Here is a 16,379-nt window from a genome sequence, read left to right as displayed (position 1 = left end):
GAAGGAGCTTTGGATTTAAGCTCCATGCAGATGAGACTAATGAAACTCTTCAACCTAAAAACTCGGTGGCAATTAAATGTGTTATCCAGTGTGGAAGATCAGACAATCCAGTACTCAGAACTGTGTATGTGAGCAACATAAATGTGGAACTGGTATGCATATGTGTGTATATATATATGGTTATATCAACCAGTTTCTCCTGCTAAAATGCAACGAGAATGAAAAGAGCAAGTCTTTTCAAAATAAGAAATACCTTGAAGTGATTTTTTGTTCTGTGCACCATGGCTTCTCAACCCTTCCTTGTGCATGTTAGGCAAACCCAGACATTGCTGTTGAATAAACATAAGGGTAGACAGTAAGTCCATTGTCAAGAGCTCGCCCTCAGTGGGATCTGCTGTGTAACACCATCAGCTGCTGGTGGCTGCTGCATTGGTGATACAAATGCAACTGGACAGGTTCAGCACAGGATGTCAGGTTTAGTGGGGCTTTTCCTTGCTCTGACAGCATTTTGTACCATGGCCTACATGGTAAATGCTCAGGTTGTACTTAGGCTAGGAATGGGTGAGCGTGGCTAGTTTCAATCCCACATGTAACTGGAGCCTTCACAGTTAATTTCAGCCTTCCTGAGGCCTGTTAAAAGCAACAGAACAGCACTTCATGACCAAAAAAAAAAAAAAGGTAAAATTACAGATTTTAAGAAGGGGGATGCAGCAGGAAAGCTAGATACCTCTAATTTTTTAGGCTGAGTATCTTTCAATGGGGATTATTTTTGACAACCTTCTAAAAGCCAAACCTTGTTAAAGTACACATCTGTGCTGAACAACAGGGAATGGTGCATGGATCTCACACTAGCATGCCAGCAGCAGAAATGATGGAAGGAAAACCCTGCATCTTGCTGCATGCCCAGTTATGCATCCTACCCAGAGCAAGACCAGTTAGTTCCTACATGCAGATGAGTTAATATGGCAATCCCCACCCTGATCCCAGGCTGGGCAGACTTGTCCTCAGCCCTGTACTGCAATGGAGACATATGAGGCGACCAGTTTGGCTTGAAAATCTGCATTATATCACTCCTTTCCAGCAGACACACTGCCAGCAAGTCTGTGCCCCTAATGCACAGTGTAGGCTGCCCTTTACATAAAGTGAAAAAAAATAGAGAAAAAATTATTTTAAATTTTTATCTAGAGAAAAAAATAGAATTAGAAAATCTATCTGAATATTATCTGTCTGAAAGTTACAATATCTTGGAGGGGAAAACATGGGTGACTAGAGCAGGGGATAAAATAAGCTTTGTTCCTTTTGTACACCAAAAGACGTCCAGGATGAGTCTGAAAAGTCCCTGACTCCACATGTATCACTTGTACCTAGTTGAGACTTGGTACTTTTGCAAAACAGATGCAAAAGCTGCTTAAACTGAATGCCTGACTTGTACATGGCAAAATTTGAGGAGAGCTTCTTTCTCAGCATATTGATCCTGAGCCACGAGATTGATGGGTGGAGCTCAGCAGTAATTTAAACCCCTTGGTGGAGCTCAGCAGTAATTTAGAACCCCTTGGTCTGAAGCAGCATGCTGTGCTCAGGTGAACACACACAATGTCCCATCAGGGTTCCAGACCTGCCTGGGCAGGAAGGTCCCTGAGCTGCCCATCCTCTTCTGCACCTCCATAAGCAGCACAGAAATTCCCACTGAAGCCAGGTAATTCAGAGCCTCCTGAAAGTGCTACTTTCCCCTTTATTTATTTTTCTGGGAAAGATGGAGTGGGGGAGGGCTGTAAATCCAGTTAAATTGCTACAGGGATGTCATTGCTTACTTTCTAAAAGGGCTTCTCAGTTACCCAAAGCTCATGCACATGAAAACCCTTGTGAAAGCTGAGTGGTTTTGCTGTGTATGTCCTCTGCTGCATATATAAGCCTTAGCAATGTACCCTGTATATACAGGGTACATTGCTAAAGCTTGTGGCAATGCTAGAAAGGTAATTTAATAGTTGGGGGTTTTTTTCAAAGCAGGCTGGTTTTTTCCTTTTTTTCATTTCCAGTGGAATGAAGAATTATTCTTGAGGATTATCATGAGCTGGTGAATAGGCACTGGAATAAAGCTCAGGACATCTGAGTTCCATTTCCTGCTTTATTTGCTGCAAGATTCTCCCCCAAATCACTTCAGCTCTCTCTCCCCTTGATTGTCTAGACAGCAGAGTACTGAAGGCAAGGGCTGCCTCTCCCTCTGGGTGAAATCTGGTCTGACTGAAATCCACAGCCAAAAGCTCACAGGATGCAACCCTAGCATCACTGAAGGCAATGGCAAAAATCTGGCCAGCTTCAGTGGGGCCTGAATGTCACCCTAGGTATTTCCACAGTGCCTAATTTAACAGGGCCTTTATCTCAGCTGGGGAGCGAGATGCCCCTGTAATACAAATGATGGTATTTATAAAGTACCTCTCATGCACACACAGCACTCTACAATGTGGGGAACGTGACAAAGAACTGAGCTCCTGCCCAGCAAAGCTTCCAGCGGCAAGGCAGGAATGGATAAATTATAGGAGAAAATAACGACAGGTACCATCTAGGCAAAAGAAAAGCAGCATGTGGTAATTGTAGCTGGAACGCTTCACGGAGCAGCTGTTTTTCAAGAGCTCTCTGAAGAAGGAAAAAGGAGGGCTGGGCAAACCTAGAGAGGCTATTGCAGGCATGTGGGTGGTAAATAAACTGTCTGAGACTGTAGAGTCAGGTTTAGCCTTGAGTGAAATACTGCAGGCGTCGTGGAAACTCTTAACCATAAGGATTTCTAATGAAAATCTTGACAGACTTTTAATGATACAACTGCTCCAGGGGCCTGTAATAAAAAGGTGAAGCTTATAACATTTTGGGCTGTCCTGATTGCTCAGTGCTGCCAGCTTTCACCCTGACAGATTGAACTTTAGCAGTTCGATTCCCAGACTGAAACACTGCCAGGATGATATCGCCTCTGCTCCTCAAACATTTATTGTGTGTTTTTCAAATACCATGCAATAGTCCAGGGCAAATAGCACACATTTTGGTTCACATTTTGTAACACCTCAGACCTCATTGCTGTGAGCAGTGAGAAAGCTCTTTGGTGCCAGGCTCAAAACTGTCTCTTCTCTTGCCAGGGGACACTTGAACTGGCTTCAGCTGGACCGCCGGGTGCTGGAACATGACTTCCCCAAAAAGTCAGGACCAGTTGTTTTGTACTTTTGTGTCAGGTAAGTGCTTGATGGCAAGCCTTTCCCGTGGGATACAGCTACAGACAGCCTGTTTCCTGGAGGCCAGGAAGAAAGGCTGTCAGTTTCTCAGAAACACCTGTGGGCAAACAAACAAACACTTCCACAGAGGTCTCTTTTGAGCTCTTTGGCTTTTCAAACCCTTCTCACACAATTGTAAACAACTAGTAGCCACACCGACAACCATAGCTGTCCACAGGGAAATGCTGTGCAAGGGTAAGATCAGATGTTACATATTTACACTTCTACTTGTGGGCTTTGAGCTACAAAGTCCAAGCTGAGTAGGGTGGCAGAACAAAGCCCTCTTTCTGCCAGGATAACCCACCTGAGCCAGCAACCTGCAGGGAAACACTCTCTTCCTCACTGGTGAGCCATCAGTCTCCTCTGCATTGTGCCCACAGTGTGCATTCTGTCAGACACCAAATTAATCCCTGTACAGCTCTGTCATATTCACCTTCTGAACTCAGTGCTACAGTGAATTACCCACAAATAGCAAATGATGGCATTTTATGGCAGCCAGTTGGTTTCTACTTGGCTGGACCAGACTATAAAAGTTTTAATGAAGATTACGGCAGTTTGGGAGCTTCAAACTTCATCTGGGATTTTTACAAGGAACTGTTAGTGTTTGGAAGCTGCTGGAAGCTGGCAGTGCTTTTATGCACACAGTGCCTTTGCCTCCAAGGGAGATATTTTCTGAGAAGACAAATTTGCTCCTGCAGCTTTGAAATGCCCAGAGAGAGGCCGGCGGCTGGGATGGCATATGTACAAAATTAAGTTGAGGGTTTTGACTTACTTTTAATGGATAGCTCATGTCTAGAACAAGCCAGCGCAGCATAACTGTGTCTTTTTCTGTTAGGCTTTCCACTCCAGTGTTATATTACATCTGACATCACTCTCATTCATTCCATAGTACCCACAAAAAATGAAGACCTACTTTTGAGTTTCTTCCCCTGAGTGAAGCTTTTTTTTTTCCCTCCACATAGTGATTGTCATTCATTTAACTTCCATTACAAGGCAGGCTTTTGAGGAGAAGAGACTCTTTGTTCTGTTATGACCCCATATTTAGTGGTGGATAGATCTTAGGACAAATCAAGACTGCACAAAGCCCTGTGAGTCCAGAATTAGCCTGATGTCTCCCAAGAGAAGAATTTAGTCCATATTTTGGGTGCTTCAAACTATAAGGGTAGATCTAGAGCTGAGCACCTTCAGCATGTGAGATCCAGATCCACCTGTCCTTAGAGCTACACAAAAATGTTGATGCTCATTGAGAATATGGTCAGTCACCAAATATCTTGTGCAGGGGTCAAACTGGGGAGTCTGTGCTAAGACAGGGATCCCATGGAAAGCAGGGAAAGCCCTGAGTGAGCAAGAGCTAAGTGCTGGGCTTCAGAGTAGAACTGTAAAATGTGTGAAAGCCTGTGCTACTGAGCCACTCTCATATTCATTTCAAAGACCACTCAACAAGCATAAATATTGCCATCTGTATTGTTTTATGAAAGTTGGCAGCACAGTGGAGACCAGTCATTCTAGCGGGATCCCAGCCAAGAGGCATCCTAGGATACAGATCCATCTAACAGCTAGTGAATGAGTGACCCCTCCTGTTCTGGAATCTCAATCCACAGGGAAAAACTCAGCATTCAGTGCCTGCATGTGTGAAAACCAGACTGACTCCGGGCTTATACTCTTGCTGATGGCAGTAATGAGTGGGTTGTCACACTGAGTTACAATTTGGATTGGACTGGGAGCCAGATGCCTCAAGAGTTAGAAACGGGCATTAACTTGCTGTGCCTTTTCTGCTGCTTATTTCCCTTGTGGATGTCAATGCTGGCAGAAGTTGAAAAAGTTTCCCAGCACATAAGGAGTTCCCATGTCCATCCTTAAATCTGATCGGAGCAGAAGGCAGTTGAAGACACCAACTCCAGACAGATGGCTGAAGATGGAAAGGCCCCACATATCTGTTACCCAGTGGTTTCAGTTCTGGCTTGAGAACTAAAGCAAGGGCTAAAGAAAAGTTCTAAAGAGACCCACCTGTAGACAGGGGTTTATTTTCACAATCTGGGGGTGTGCAGCATCTTGCAGAGCCATTCATAAACACACCATAAACAGAATGTTCCCTCTCCCCTGCTGCCATCAGGCAGAAAGCAGAGATAATTAGTGCTGTACTATACCTAATCACAAATGTGTTAATTTGTAAGGAACTTCATGCCCATGACACCTACTATGTCACAGGTAAAGGCTTGCCTGTGGTTGCAGATGCCTTTTTGCATTACCCAAGCTGACAAAGCTTGGGTTGATGCTGGGAGTCCTAAATGGAGAGATACAAGTGATACAAGTAACTGGATGTGCCAGATGCTCATGACACAGAATTCTGTTTATTGCATCGGGATTTAGTAATTGTGTGGGGTTTTCCCTCTAGTTGAAGTAAATGTACAGTTCAATCACACTGCATAACTACTGAAGAGATGAAGCCTCAGGCAAGAAAAGTAAAGGGTAGTTTGTAAAGAGGAAAAACTACAGTGAAAACATTTTCACCTTTAATGTGACCATCAAATGGTTTTTGCCCTCAACATTCCTGCAGCAATGCTGAAGGGCAGCATGCCCACCAAAGATGCCACAGATTTTAGCCTGCTCTAAAAGTACATTTAAAGGGAAGCCTGCCTTCTTAAGAAAAGGCTTTTTGAAAGAACTGTGCCGAAAATAGGAAGTTTCACAAGATTTGCAGTGTGAAATTCTCCTCCCTTTTTTTAAATCTCTGCAGCACTGTTGAAGCTTTGTCTTTTGACACACATTTCCTTGGGGTTTGACATTGTTGAACACTGCCAGTGTCTTTCCTCTCTTCTGTTATCAAAGACCAAAAATTTCACAGCACTGTGTCAAAGGAGGGGGATTTTAGAAGGATGTTTTTAGCATGGGTTTGTAAGAATTTGCTTCTTCCATTGTTCATTTACACAGCTACTGAAGCCTCCCTGTCTTCAGGTTGTCATCTAGTGCTTCAATGAAAGCTTTCCACTGAGAATAGCATAGGAATCTGGGAAGCAATCAGAATTCTTGGGCAGCTGTGAACTGCCCATGGCTACTGTGCAATATTATTTTATAAGACTCTTCTAATATCTGTTGACATAGCTCTAAAGACACACATGAAAGCAAGAGGGAGTGCCATGTGTCTTGCAGGGGAGGAGGGATGTTGGGCAACAGAATGGGAGTGATATTAGTTCTCACCTTAGAATTAGCTTCCCTGGATGGCTTCCTATAGCCCTGGTTGCTTGGTTGTTGGTGAGACTAACTCCCTGCCTCAGAGGGTTTACAAGGCAGATGAAAGTCACCACTGAAGTCCAGGAGAAGCAAAGGATGGGGATGAAGAAATGAGGGTTTGCCTGATGAGTTGATTTTACAGAGGCATTTTGAGACCAGAAGAGAACAGAGAAAATGTACCTCACACCATGAGCCTTGGGGTAAAGTGCAGGAAACTGAGTAGAGTGTGGAGACCGGGGCAGCAAAGAAGGTAAATAGAGATTGCAGGGTTCAGGTACAGGTACATCCTGTTGGCTGGGAAGGAAGCATTTTGCTTGGACTCATACAGACAGAAGGAAGGCAGAGTTACTCCTTTTGTGTAAAGCTTTGATGTGAGAGAGAACCAGAGCACAGACACGGTGTTTTTTCATGGAGAGCAAAGTTGGCCAGGCTCTGCAGTGAGTTCTCATCCTCAAACAATGGCCATGTGAGATTAGCAATCCTTAGCAAAGGAACCACCAGCATGGGTCTGATCTCTTTATCTTCTGTATGTTTGTCATGCTGTTAATTTATATGAACAAGCTTAGCAAATAAAATTCACTCCACTGGTGGATCTTTTCCCAGGAATGAATATATTTGTTCTCAGGGCAACTCCACCAGCTAAACAGTGACAACTCACTGCAGAAGTCGTCACACTAAATCAGAATATGTCTCACATGGAAAGGCTTTTCTTTCAGAAAGGCATTGAACAAAATGTGAAATAAATCCTCAATACTCAAATACACTGTGGGGCAGAGCTTGTATCTACGGGCTGGCAGTATTCCCACAAAGGAATGCCTGTGTTCAGCAACATCTGGCATGTGTTCATATATACTGGCTAGGCTGAAGTCAGCATGGGAGCTGTGGGGGCTCAGGACTCTCTATATTGAGGCCAGACATTTTGCCAGGTTGCCACAGTTACTACAGAACAAAGTGGCCCTAAATAAGAGACTGGCAGTGAAACACAGAGTGAAAACTCCTGGGTGTCTGTGCCCCCTTAACCTGAAGGAACATAGCTCTGTGTGCACTGGAGGGGGTCCAGGTCTGAGGCAGGTGGGGCAGGTGGGCAGTCTGAGATGAGATTCACCACACCAGAGCTGAGATCTTTACCTGACAGGCAGCTCTGTGTCACAGCTAATTAGTGCAGCCTCCCTGTATAACCACTGGAAAGAAAAAGTCACCTTTCAGGAGCAATTAATCTGACTTATTTCATCTGACTCATCCAAAGATGACTGCTTTGGAATTCAACAAGTCGCAGGCTTAAGAAACCTGGGTCTCTTCTCTGACCTCAGAGCCCTGCTCAGATGTAGGCTTATTCACTTGATGCATCCCTCTGTTCTACCAAGTCTGTAAATTTAAAATTATTATTTCAAGCAGGTTGGCACAGCCAGGGTTGAGGAAGCGTTTCCTATCTACATGGTTTCACCTGGCTATCTAAATGGAATTGGACCAGATTTCAGCTGTTAATGAGGCCTTATGCTATTTTAGTCTTTCAGCCCTTTTTTGTAGGCATCTTGAAACGTGTATTCCATTAGAAAAGGACTAATGCTAACAGTGAAAGAAGCAAGAGGCCATTTGAAAACAGCTGACCTGGGAAGGAAGTGAGACAGTTGTTCTTCATAGGCCTAACTGGACCTTAGAACTTGTCACTGAAATGCATTTCTGCCTCACTCACGGGCCAGAGACACTTATGGGGTGCAGATTCAGAGCATCCTGCTCCCAGCTTCCCCAGGTGACTAACATGGGATCCCAGCACACCATGGCTGTGTATGCCACTCACATCCACTCAGCTTTGCTTCTCTCCAAGAAATCAGATTAGGGCTTGTGATGACAGCAGCCTGCCTTGGCAGGAAGAGCTGAACAGAACCACACAAAATTAACCTCAGCAATTTATTTCTCTTGCACGTAATGGGCTGAGTTTCTCCATCCACAGGATGGTATGAAGGTATGTGGTGCTTCAACACTTTGCTCCAAGCAGGGAGTGAGGGAATCACCAGCTCTTGTCTCTCCCCTCTGAGAAGCGAGAAGGAGCAGACAGCCCTCTTTCTGCCCCATGGTGTGAAACTGGGGTTTACAGGGACTGGGGGAAATGCACAAACAGATTATCAAACACATTAAATTTGCAGCCAGGGGAGAGGAAGAGAAGTGGCAGAATTTGCTCTCACCCAAGCTTCATCACACCTGTTACCACCCAGGAGAAGTTGCTGGGGCAAAATTACATATCTTCAAATCACTCTGACCCTCTGCTCTTCCTTCATCCTGTTCAGAGCCCTCTGCACTGCAAAGAGGGCAGTGCCAGACCCCAGTTTGCCATGGAGCTTAATCATCCCAGGAGACCTCAGGGAGCTGCCCTGAGATGTTTCAGCACCTTGGGGCGCTCCATCCACATTCTCATGGCTAGCTGTCCATGGCACATGGACATTCTCATTGCTGTCTCTTCCCAGAGCTCCCTGCAGCTGTGCTGTCTCCCTCACCCACTGCCAGTACCAGTACTGAGCCAGAAAATCCCTGAGTTTGTGCTACATATAAGGGGAGACAAAGAGCCATCTCCTGCTCATGTTATAGCTCCACACCTCTGTGCACTGCTGTGGGATGCTGTAGAACAACAACAAAAACCAGAATATAGAACCCACATAATCAAGCCAGTTCCACCAAGCTGCTTTCAGGGGCTCCTGTGAGCTGCTCTGTCTATAAAGTCCCTGCCATAGCCCAGATCTCTTTGCACAGCACGTGTTTTGCTGGTTGGTGTGCACCAGCTGTGTGTATGCTAAGCAGGAAGATCCCAAAAGCCGGCAGCCCTCCTCCCAGCCAGCCACAGCGTATAAATACAGCCACTCAGACCTTGTTTGTGCTGGAAGACAAGGCTCCCTGCAGACAATTTATTGCAGCCTTCCCAGGGTGGCCCCCTGCTCTGCTCACCCGGGGGAAGGTGTAATAAATTGCCTGCGGGGAGGCTGTGCTCCTCAGAGGCTCTTTAGAGATACGAGAAACTTCTGTCCAGTCAGAAGATTTACTCGTGTGAAAACCGACCTTTGCTTGAGGAAGGGAACTAATGGGGCTCTGCTACTTAGCACACAGCTCTGAGCTAAGCCATCCATTACACACACATCTTACTAGCAGTCTGGCTCTTGAGTCCCATAACATCATTTCTGTTTTCTGCTTAACTAGGAATATATTTGTATAAGTGAGCTGTGTTGAGAGAAGGGGATAAGTTGTTTTTCCTTTCCATTCAGCTACCCAAGGGGGCAGAAAAAGCAGCATTCTGAAAATTTGTTGTTTTGAGCCACATTTTAAATGTGTTGATGCTGGCAGCATTGTCTTGTCTAATTTTGGGAAGCATTTAGACTGCATGATAGGTACCATGCAGAAATGATGGATTCTGTCAGTGTAGGATTTGTAGCTAATTTGGATCAAGCTGCAGTAGCTGTGTCAGTGCCTACACACTGATTCTCTGACTGGGTCAAAGTCATGCAGACATTGTTTCTGTTTTCAGTGCAATTTGTGTGTTCATACCTTACACCGTGGGGGTGATGGGCTGTCAGTGCACAACAGGAAGGTCTGATACGAGGGGTCCTGTCACTGTGGCATTGACCAAGGGCTGAGTCAGTAAATAAGTGACCCTCATGCCAGCTTTGACAGACAAATTCTTCCTTCATGTGCTGCTGACAACACATGGGACAGCTGGAGGGATTTCTATTCCTAAAATGGTCTGAAATCCTCAGAAAAAAGGTGATGCTCTCTAGATGCTATGGGGTGGTGTTATGTGAGACAGTGCACCCAGCAACTTACCTCTAATAGCCAAGATGTGACTCTTGGTAATGACCAAAGAGCAGGAAAGGGCTGTGCTGATGCTCAGGAGATTGAGGGGCAATTCCCCTGGTGAATGAGGGAAAAGAGGAGGAAGGCAGTGTGCTGCTGTGATCCAGTCACTGCCCTCACCTCACATTTGGGACAGATAAGCGCATCACTCCAAGGCAAGAGGGGCTGCAACAGCTTTTGTACAAAAATACATCTTTTTGTGCAAAGATGCACTTCTCCTGCAAGCCAAGCTAAGCTCCAGGGGACATTGCAGTGATGGAGCAATTTACAGACTATGTTGAGCTGGGTTGCTGCTTTTATAGCTTGGGCAGGCCAGGTTCCCCACGTGGGTAGGGGGCAGAGGACTTACTATACTCAGGTCAGTGCCTTTGCTTGATGCTGTAATCAAATATGAGGGAGGAATGTAGCTGCACTTCCACCTTGATTCCTTCCCTTCTATGTTCATACTGGAGCACTTGGTATTTTGCAAAGACTCCCAGGATATACAGCCTAGAAGAGATGAAGAGAGTTGGTCTCTATATATTCCAGAGCAGATCCCTAAGTATTTTGTGCATGGAGAAGATGAAGCATAGGAATGAGCAAATATCCCCAAAGCACATGGTTTTCCAGGGATTCAGTGGGCCAACATGTTAGAAGCACCAAGAAAAATTGATTTACAGAAGGTAAAGATGCAGAAAACTTCATAATATACTGCAGCTGGTGAGAAAGAGAGAGGGGACAGGCTCATGTTAAAAAATATCCACAGCTTTTTATTTTGTTAGCTGCGATTCCCTGTATTTCTGGAATCAAATTCACCTCTAGTGTTATAGCTCCCCCTGCAATGAGGTAAAAGTCTCTCACAGGTCTCTCTTGCTGCCTCCTGTCCCCTGCATACCAATCCCAGGTGCTGGATGTGGTGGGGCCTGAGCATGGCACAGGCACAGGAGACATGACATGGGATCCAAAGCAAAATCAATGCAGAAGGGGAGGTAAACTGAGCTTTTTAGCTGATTTTCATTCCTGACCGATTACTTAACAGGCCAACTATTTAGCATAAGCATTGTCTGCTTCTAAGTGGCAGCACATACAAGTGTGTAGCCATGACTATTAGCAAACAGGGCTGGAACATAAAATAAAAGGAGCTGTGCAGCCTGTGCTGGTCAGAATACTCATTTAGCATGAGACACTGGACATAATGACATCTGCATTTAAGTCCATTATACCAACACACATGATTTTTCTTTTCCTGGTTAGCAAATGGCCTCATATTTTTCAAATTATCCTCTGAGGTTCTGAATGACGTGGTGAGGGATAATGAGCCAGACCTCAGGATGGATGAGGCAGAAAAAGGGTGTTCTCCTTTACCCATTCCTTTGTAATAGTGAAATAAAGGGTAGTCCACTGAGAGGGTCACTGAGCTCTGCTGACAGCTCTGTCCTCCATCCCAACCAGATCAGAGTCAGCCACATGGGAAAGATGGAATAGAAGTTTTTGGATTAGCTGGCTCCTACGAGACTCAAACCTCACAAGAATGAGGATGGTATCACTGCCTCAGGAAAGATAGACACCTGAAGTAGACAAGACATCATTTGCTGTAGTCATGTTTTGAAATACCATTGTGTTGAAGATCACAGTGAAATATTTTTACCATTTGGCAGGTTCTGCTTGGAAGTAGACACATGGGCTAGTGCTTTCAAATGCTATGACAGTCTATCTGCCCAGTCAGCAACTCAACTGCAGAGAGCCTGGTCCCTGCTAGGTGATAGATGGCCAAGTTCAGGCTGACAGGATATGTCTAAGGCTGAGTGTCAGAGGCAATGCTAAATATTTTGCATTTGACGGTTTCTTTTGTTGTATGGAGATCAGGAGTGCTGCTCATTTTTTTCTCTCACTGTGCACACAAGCACCCCACCAGCTCAGGTGCTTGGCAGTCCTGAATTCCTCTATTCCTACTGCAAGGACAGAGCACTAATGTTCAAACACCTTCCCAACACTGCTGAATTTGCCCACCTGCACACACACACCTGGGTTCACAGACAAGACTGGCAGCAGCAGTAAGGGATTCTCCTCCACCTCCTGAAGAACCACTTATCAAACTGCTGAGTCCAGGACCAGTCAGGCATTTCTCTGAGCCATGAGTCAGAGGTGGATGAGCCTGTGTGTAATGCAGGGGAGAAATTGTGGTAGTACCAGTTTCCCCTCACTCAGGGATCGGGAGTTTCCACAAGCACCACTGTGAGGCTGTGCTTGGCTGGTCACGATGGGAATTGCCATTCATCACAGCTTGAGGGGGCTTAAGCTGTCTCAGAGAAAGGTGTCAGTTAACCAATGCTTAACAGAGAGCAATCTGATCAGTATGAGACATGTCCTCGCAGCTAAAAAGCCTTAAACATTTCAGATGCAGCAGCTTCTGAAGTATTCCAAGACACCTTCTGCAGTGCTCATTATTATTTCCCTGCTGCTGAGAGGGAGCAGCTAAGATAGGCACTTTGTGTTCATTATCCAGCATAATATTCACTGGTCTATTTAATTAATGCTTAGAAAATGTACTTGATGAATTACAAGTTACTGGGGGTGGGGAGGGAGGAGGAATGCAGAAATAGATTAACATTGGCTGATCTTTTAAATTTTCTCCAAAATTACTCCTTTGGTTTTACACTCCCCAAGTCTCATGGGGTGTTCCCCCTTCCTGCAGGCAGCTAATTTCTCACAGGCACAGTTGCTGGCTATCAAGGAACCTCTTGTAGGAGCTGCTGGAGGCAAAACTATTTGCTAAGTGTGTATTGCAAGAGATGCAGGTAGTGGAGCAGAGGTCTTGGACACATTGTATTGCCTATTTCCCTGTTCAACCTATCCATTATATCCCAGGCACATCAGCTTCACATCACAGGAAGGAATGCTGCTCTCTGGGGAGTCCTCAACAGAAATCTGAGAGCTGCCTCTCAAAACTGATGATCTTGAAACACGCCTTCAAAGGCCCCTAAGCTTAGCAGGCAAAACAGACAGAGTGGGGCAGAGAAGGGAGGGGTGTTTCCTAAGCCCAGCTCAACAGCCCAAGCAGCTAAATGATTTTCTGAAGGTCACAAGAAACCTGTGTCCGAGTTGGGAATTCAACCCAGATTTTTGTTTGCCTGGTTCATTGCCTTAGCAGCTGGATGCTCCTGCCTGCCTCCTTAGTCATTGACATTGGTCATTGTAAAGTGTTGTTTCCTTCACTGTGCTCGTAAAAGATGGAAACAGGAGGAGATGGGACAGAAACTACTCATAAGTGCAAAAAAAAAAAAAGTCTTTCCTTGCCCTTTTTGTTGTTACTGCACCAACTGTAAATTCAGGGCAATCTACTCCAGTTCAGGTTTTCTGAGCTTGCCACACAGAAAATCCCACAAGAGTTCCCTCTGCAAATCTGTTTTCCTTTAAGTAGCACCAGTTTCCTGGTGCACACGTTCCACATTTGTCTGGATGCCTGTGTGAGAGCCAGTAGCTTCCCAGCTCTCTCTCCACGCTGGAGATCACTTGAGAATTGGGGTTTCTTTGTGAGATGAAGTATCATGTGTAGGCTCTGTGCTCCCAGAGACTTAATTTTGTACAGAAAACGATCTATGTCCATGTGGAAAGCCTTGGGAAAGCTCCCTGCAGCCTTAAGAAATGCAATATTGCCCTCTAGTGATGGTGAGAACGGTGGCGTTTGAGCTGCTGAAACAAAAAGCTTTTGGGCTAACCTTCACTGGGATTCAAAATGGAAAAAATGTTCTCGTTTTCTTCTGACTTTGGAATAAGAAAACCTACCACCATAACCTGGAGAGCACTGGTAGCAGTGATGAGGAGAGAAGGTTGTTCAAGAACCACAGAATGTGTCAAATTAGCATTATTCTCCATTAATTCAGCAGATGGGAAGGCAGCTGCACTCACAGAGTGGATCTAGTAAGGAAGTTCCTTTTTTAATGCATCCATTTTTGCATTTCTAAAGCCAAGTATTTTCTTTCTTTGCAAAGAGGCCACTTACAGTGAAACAGTGAAAATCAGAAAAAAATAAGAAAAAGTTTAATCTTTGTGCTTCATCATCACGACATTCAAATGTTTTTGGTGTTTTGCGGGTTTGATTGGTTGTTGGTGTTTTCTTGGGGTCTTATTTATTCTATCCAGGCTTTATTTTTATTTCTCTTCTGAAGGGGGAGAAGGAAGGCTAATACAGACAGGAGCCCTTCAGCAGATGAACAAAATGTTTCTCTCACTCTAATAAGCAAGGAGTTGGTTCTGCCTGTCAGGAAATAAAGTGTTTTGAGGAGCCTTCAGAAGACACTTAGGAGCACTACAAAGCTTTGACCTCTGCCCCTAAGAAGGCTGAATTTAAGGCCCTGGACTCTGCAAGTAGCTGGAAGTGGACAGTCCCTTCAGCACTTGAGTGAAGCCCCAGGAGTGTCTGCAGGTCTGTCTGCTCCCAGACAGCAAGGTCAGGGAGTGGGGTTTCTCTGTAACTAGACCCTATATGTCAACCCAGATTTCTAAGGAATTTGGGTTTTTAAAAGTCCCTGGTGCAGACACCATTTCCCTGGCACCTTCCCTATTCTAATTGCCTCTGACAAGGCACGATAGCACTGGAATTTATGTAAGGAATGTTGCTGTCACTGCACTGCAATTTGAAAATCACTACCAAACAGCATCGTGATCTATTTAATTTTCCTTACCTAAAACACTAAGTAAATGCAAAATTCACCTTAACATTCACTGAACATAGCCACACTTTCTTTGTTACTACAGGGACACACAACATACCTCTGTGGCATGATCAGTCATTAACATTGACAGTATCCAGAGCATTTTTTCCCCCAAAAAAGATCTCAAGGCAGAATTAAGGACATGAGTCAATTCTCACAAAGCTCTCACAAAGTTTATTGCCAAAGCATCAGACCTTCAGAGCAGGCAAGATATGGAGTACTGGATAAATTCACACATATCATGGGCTTTCCACATAATTGCAAATATTTGGGGCAGTAAGCCAATGCAAATCAGTGGGTTTTTCTGACACTGAGGGTTTGAGCTTTCTCCTGAGTTCTGAGAATCACTTCAACTCAAAAAAATTAGATTATGATCATTCCCTGTCATCCTTAACATTGTTATTCATGGTACTGGTAAACTGCAAGGTTAGTAACTACTGTCTTGCTGTGAAACCATAGATATAATAATGTAAAGAACCCTTTATAAAACTTGCTTTATGCAGAACTGAAGGGCACAGGGAAGGAATCCAGAAGTGCATTTTTGTAGATGAGTATTTTAAAAGATGCAGGTTAACAGCACAGAATTGTTGTGATGAGAAAGGAGTGATGAAGAAATGCTGATGGTGAAAATGTGATGGCAAATGAAGGTGAAGATTACAAGAAAACAGAATAAAGGTTTATTTTAAGTCTGAAAACAAAACAAAGGACTATTCAGAACCTAAATCATCCACTTGATGATCCAGGTCCTTTGGTATGGCTGAGGTGGTGGTGACTGATCACATCCTGGAGTGTGCACGAGCCTCCTTCATCACCTCAGCCTGGTGTAAGAGAAGAAAGTTCATTTTTAGCACATTCATCATGACTCCATTGACCACATTTTTCATTTAATAAGTGCATTTCCATGTTTTGCTCTAGTTCCCTTGTGTCTCACCCCTCTTGCTTTCTCTTTCAGGTTCTACATTGAAAGCATCTCCTATCTGAAGGACAATGCCACCATCGAGCTGTTCTTCTTGAATGCCAAGTCCTGCATCTACAAGGTGAGCACTTGGGGAGCTCAGAGTGGGCTGAGACGCCTGGATCTGCATTCTTTGCCCCAAAATTTACACCGGTCACACCTGGACTTCCAGATACAACCTTCATCTCCTCCTCCTCCTCCTCTCACGTTCCCTCACTCCTCTGTCTCCCGCTGCCACCACACTTGGCAGCAGCTTTCCTGTCAGAGACTGGTTCTGAGGTAAAACAGCCCTGGAAGTAATTCTTGTGGCTGGCAGGAAGGAATCTGCACTGCCAAAATTATTAACTGGCTTGTATTTAGTAGGAAATGTCCGGGTTTGTGCTAAAAAGGCGCGCTGGGTCGAGT

The 16,379-nt window shown here is 44.8% G+C and overlaps 1 protein-coding gene across 1 annotated transcript in view; it reads left to right on the top strand.

Moving 5' to 3' along the window:
- Nucleotides 1-16,379, top strand: part of FRMD4A (FERM domain containing 4A) — a 201,447-nt gene that overhangs the window by 106,178 nt on the left and 78,890 nt on the right. The window contains 2 exon segments of the mRNA XM_031061326.1: nt 3,126-3,218; nt 15,972-16,056. Of these exon segments, the coding sequence (XP_030917186.1) occupies nt 3,126-3,218; nt 15,972-16,056 (178 nt within the window).

The sequence above is a fragment of the Geospiza fortis genome, unplaced genomic scaffold (assembly GCF_000277835.1).
Source record: "Geospiza fortis unplaced genomic scaffold, GeoFor_1.0 scaffold428, whole genome shotgun sequence".
In the NCBI taxonomy this organism is placed as follows: domain Eukaryota; kingdom Metazoa; phylum Chordata; class Aves; order Passeriformes; family Thraupidae; genus Geospiza; species Geospiza fortis.
Note: the sequence above shows the minus strand (reverse complement) of the source record. Positions and strands in the feature narration are given on the sequence as shown.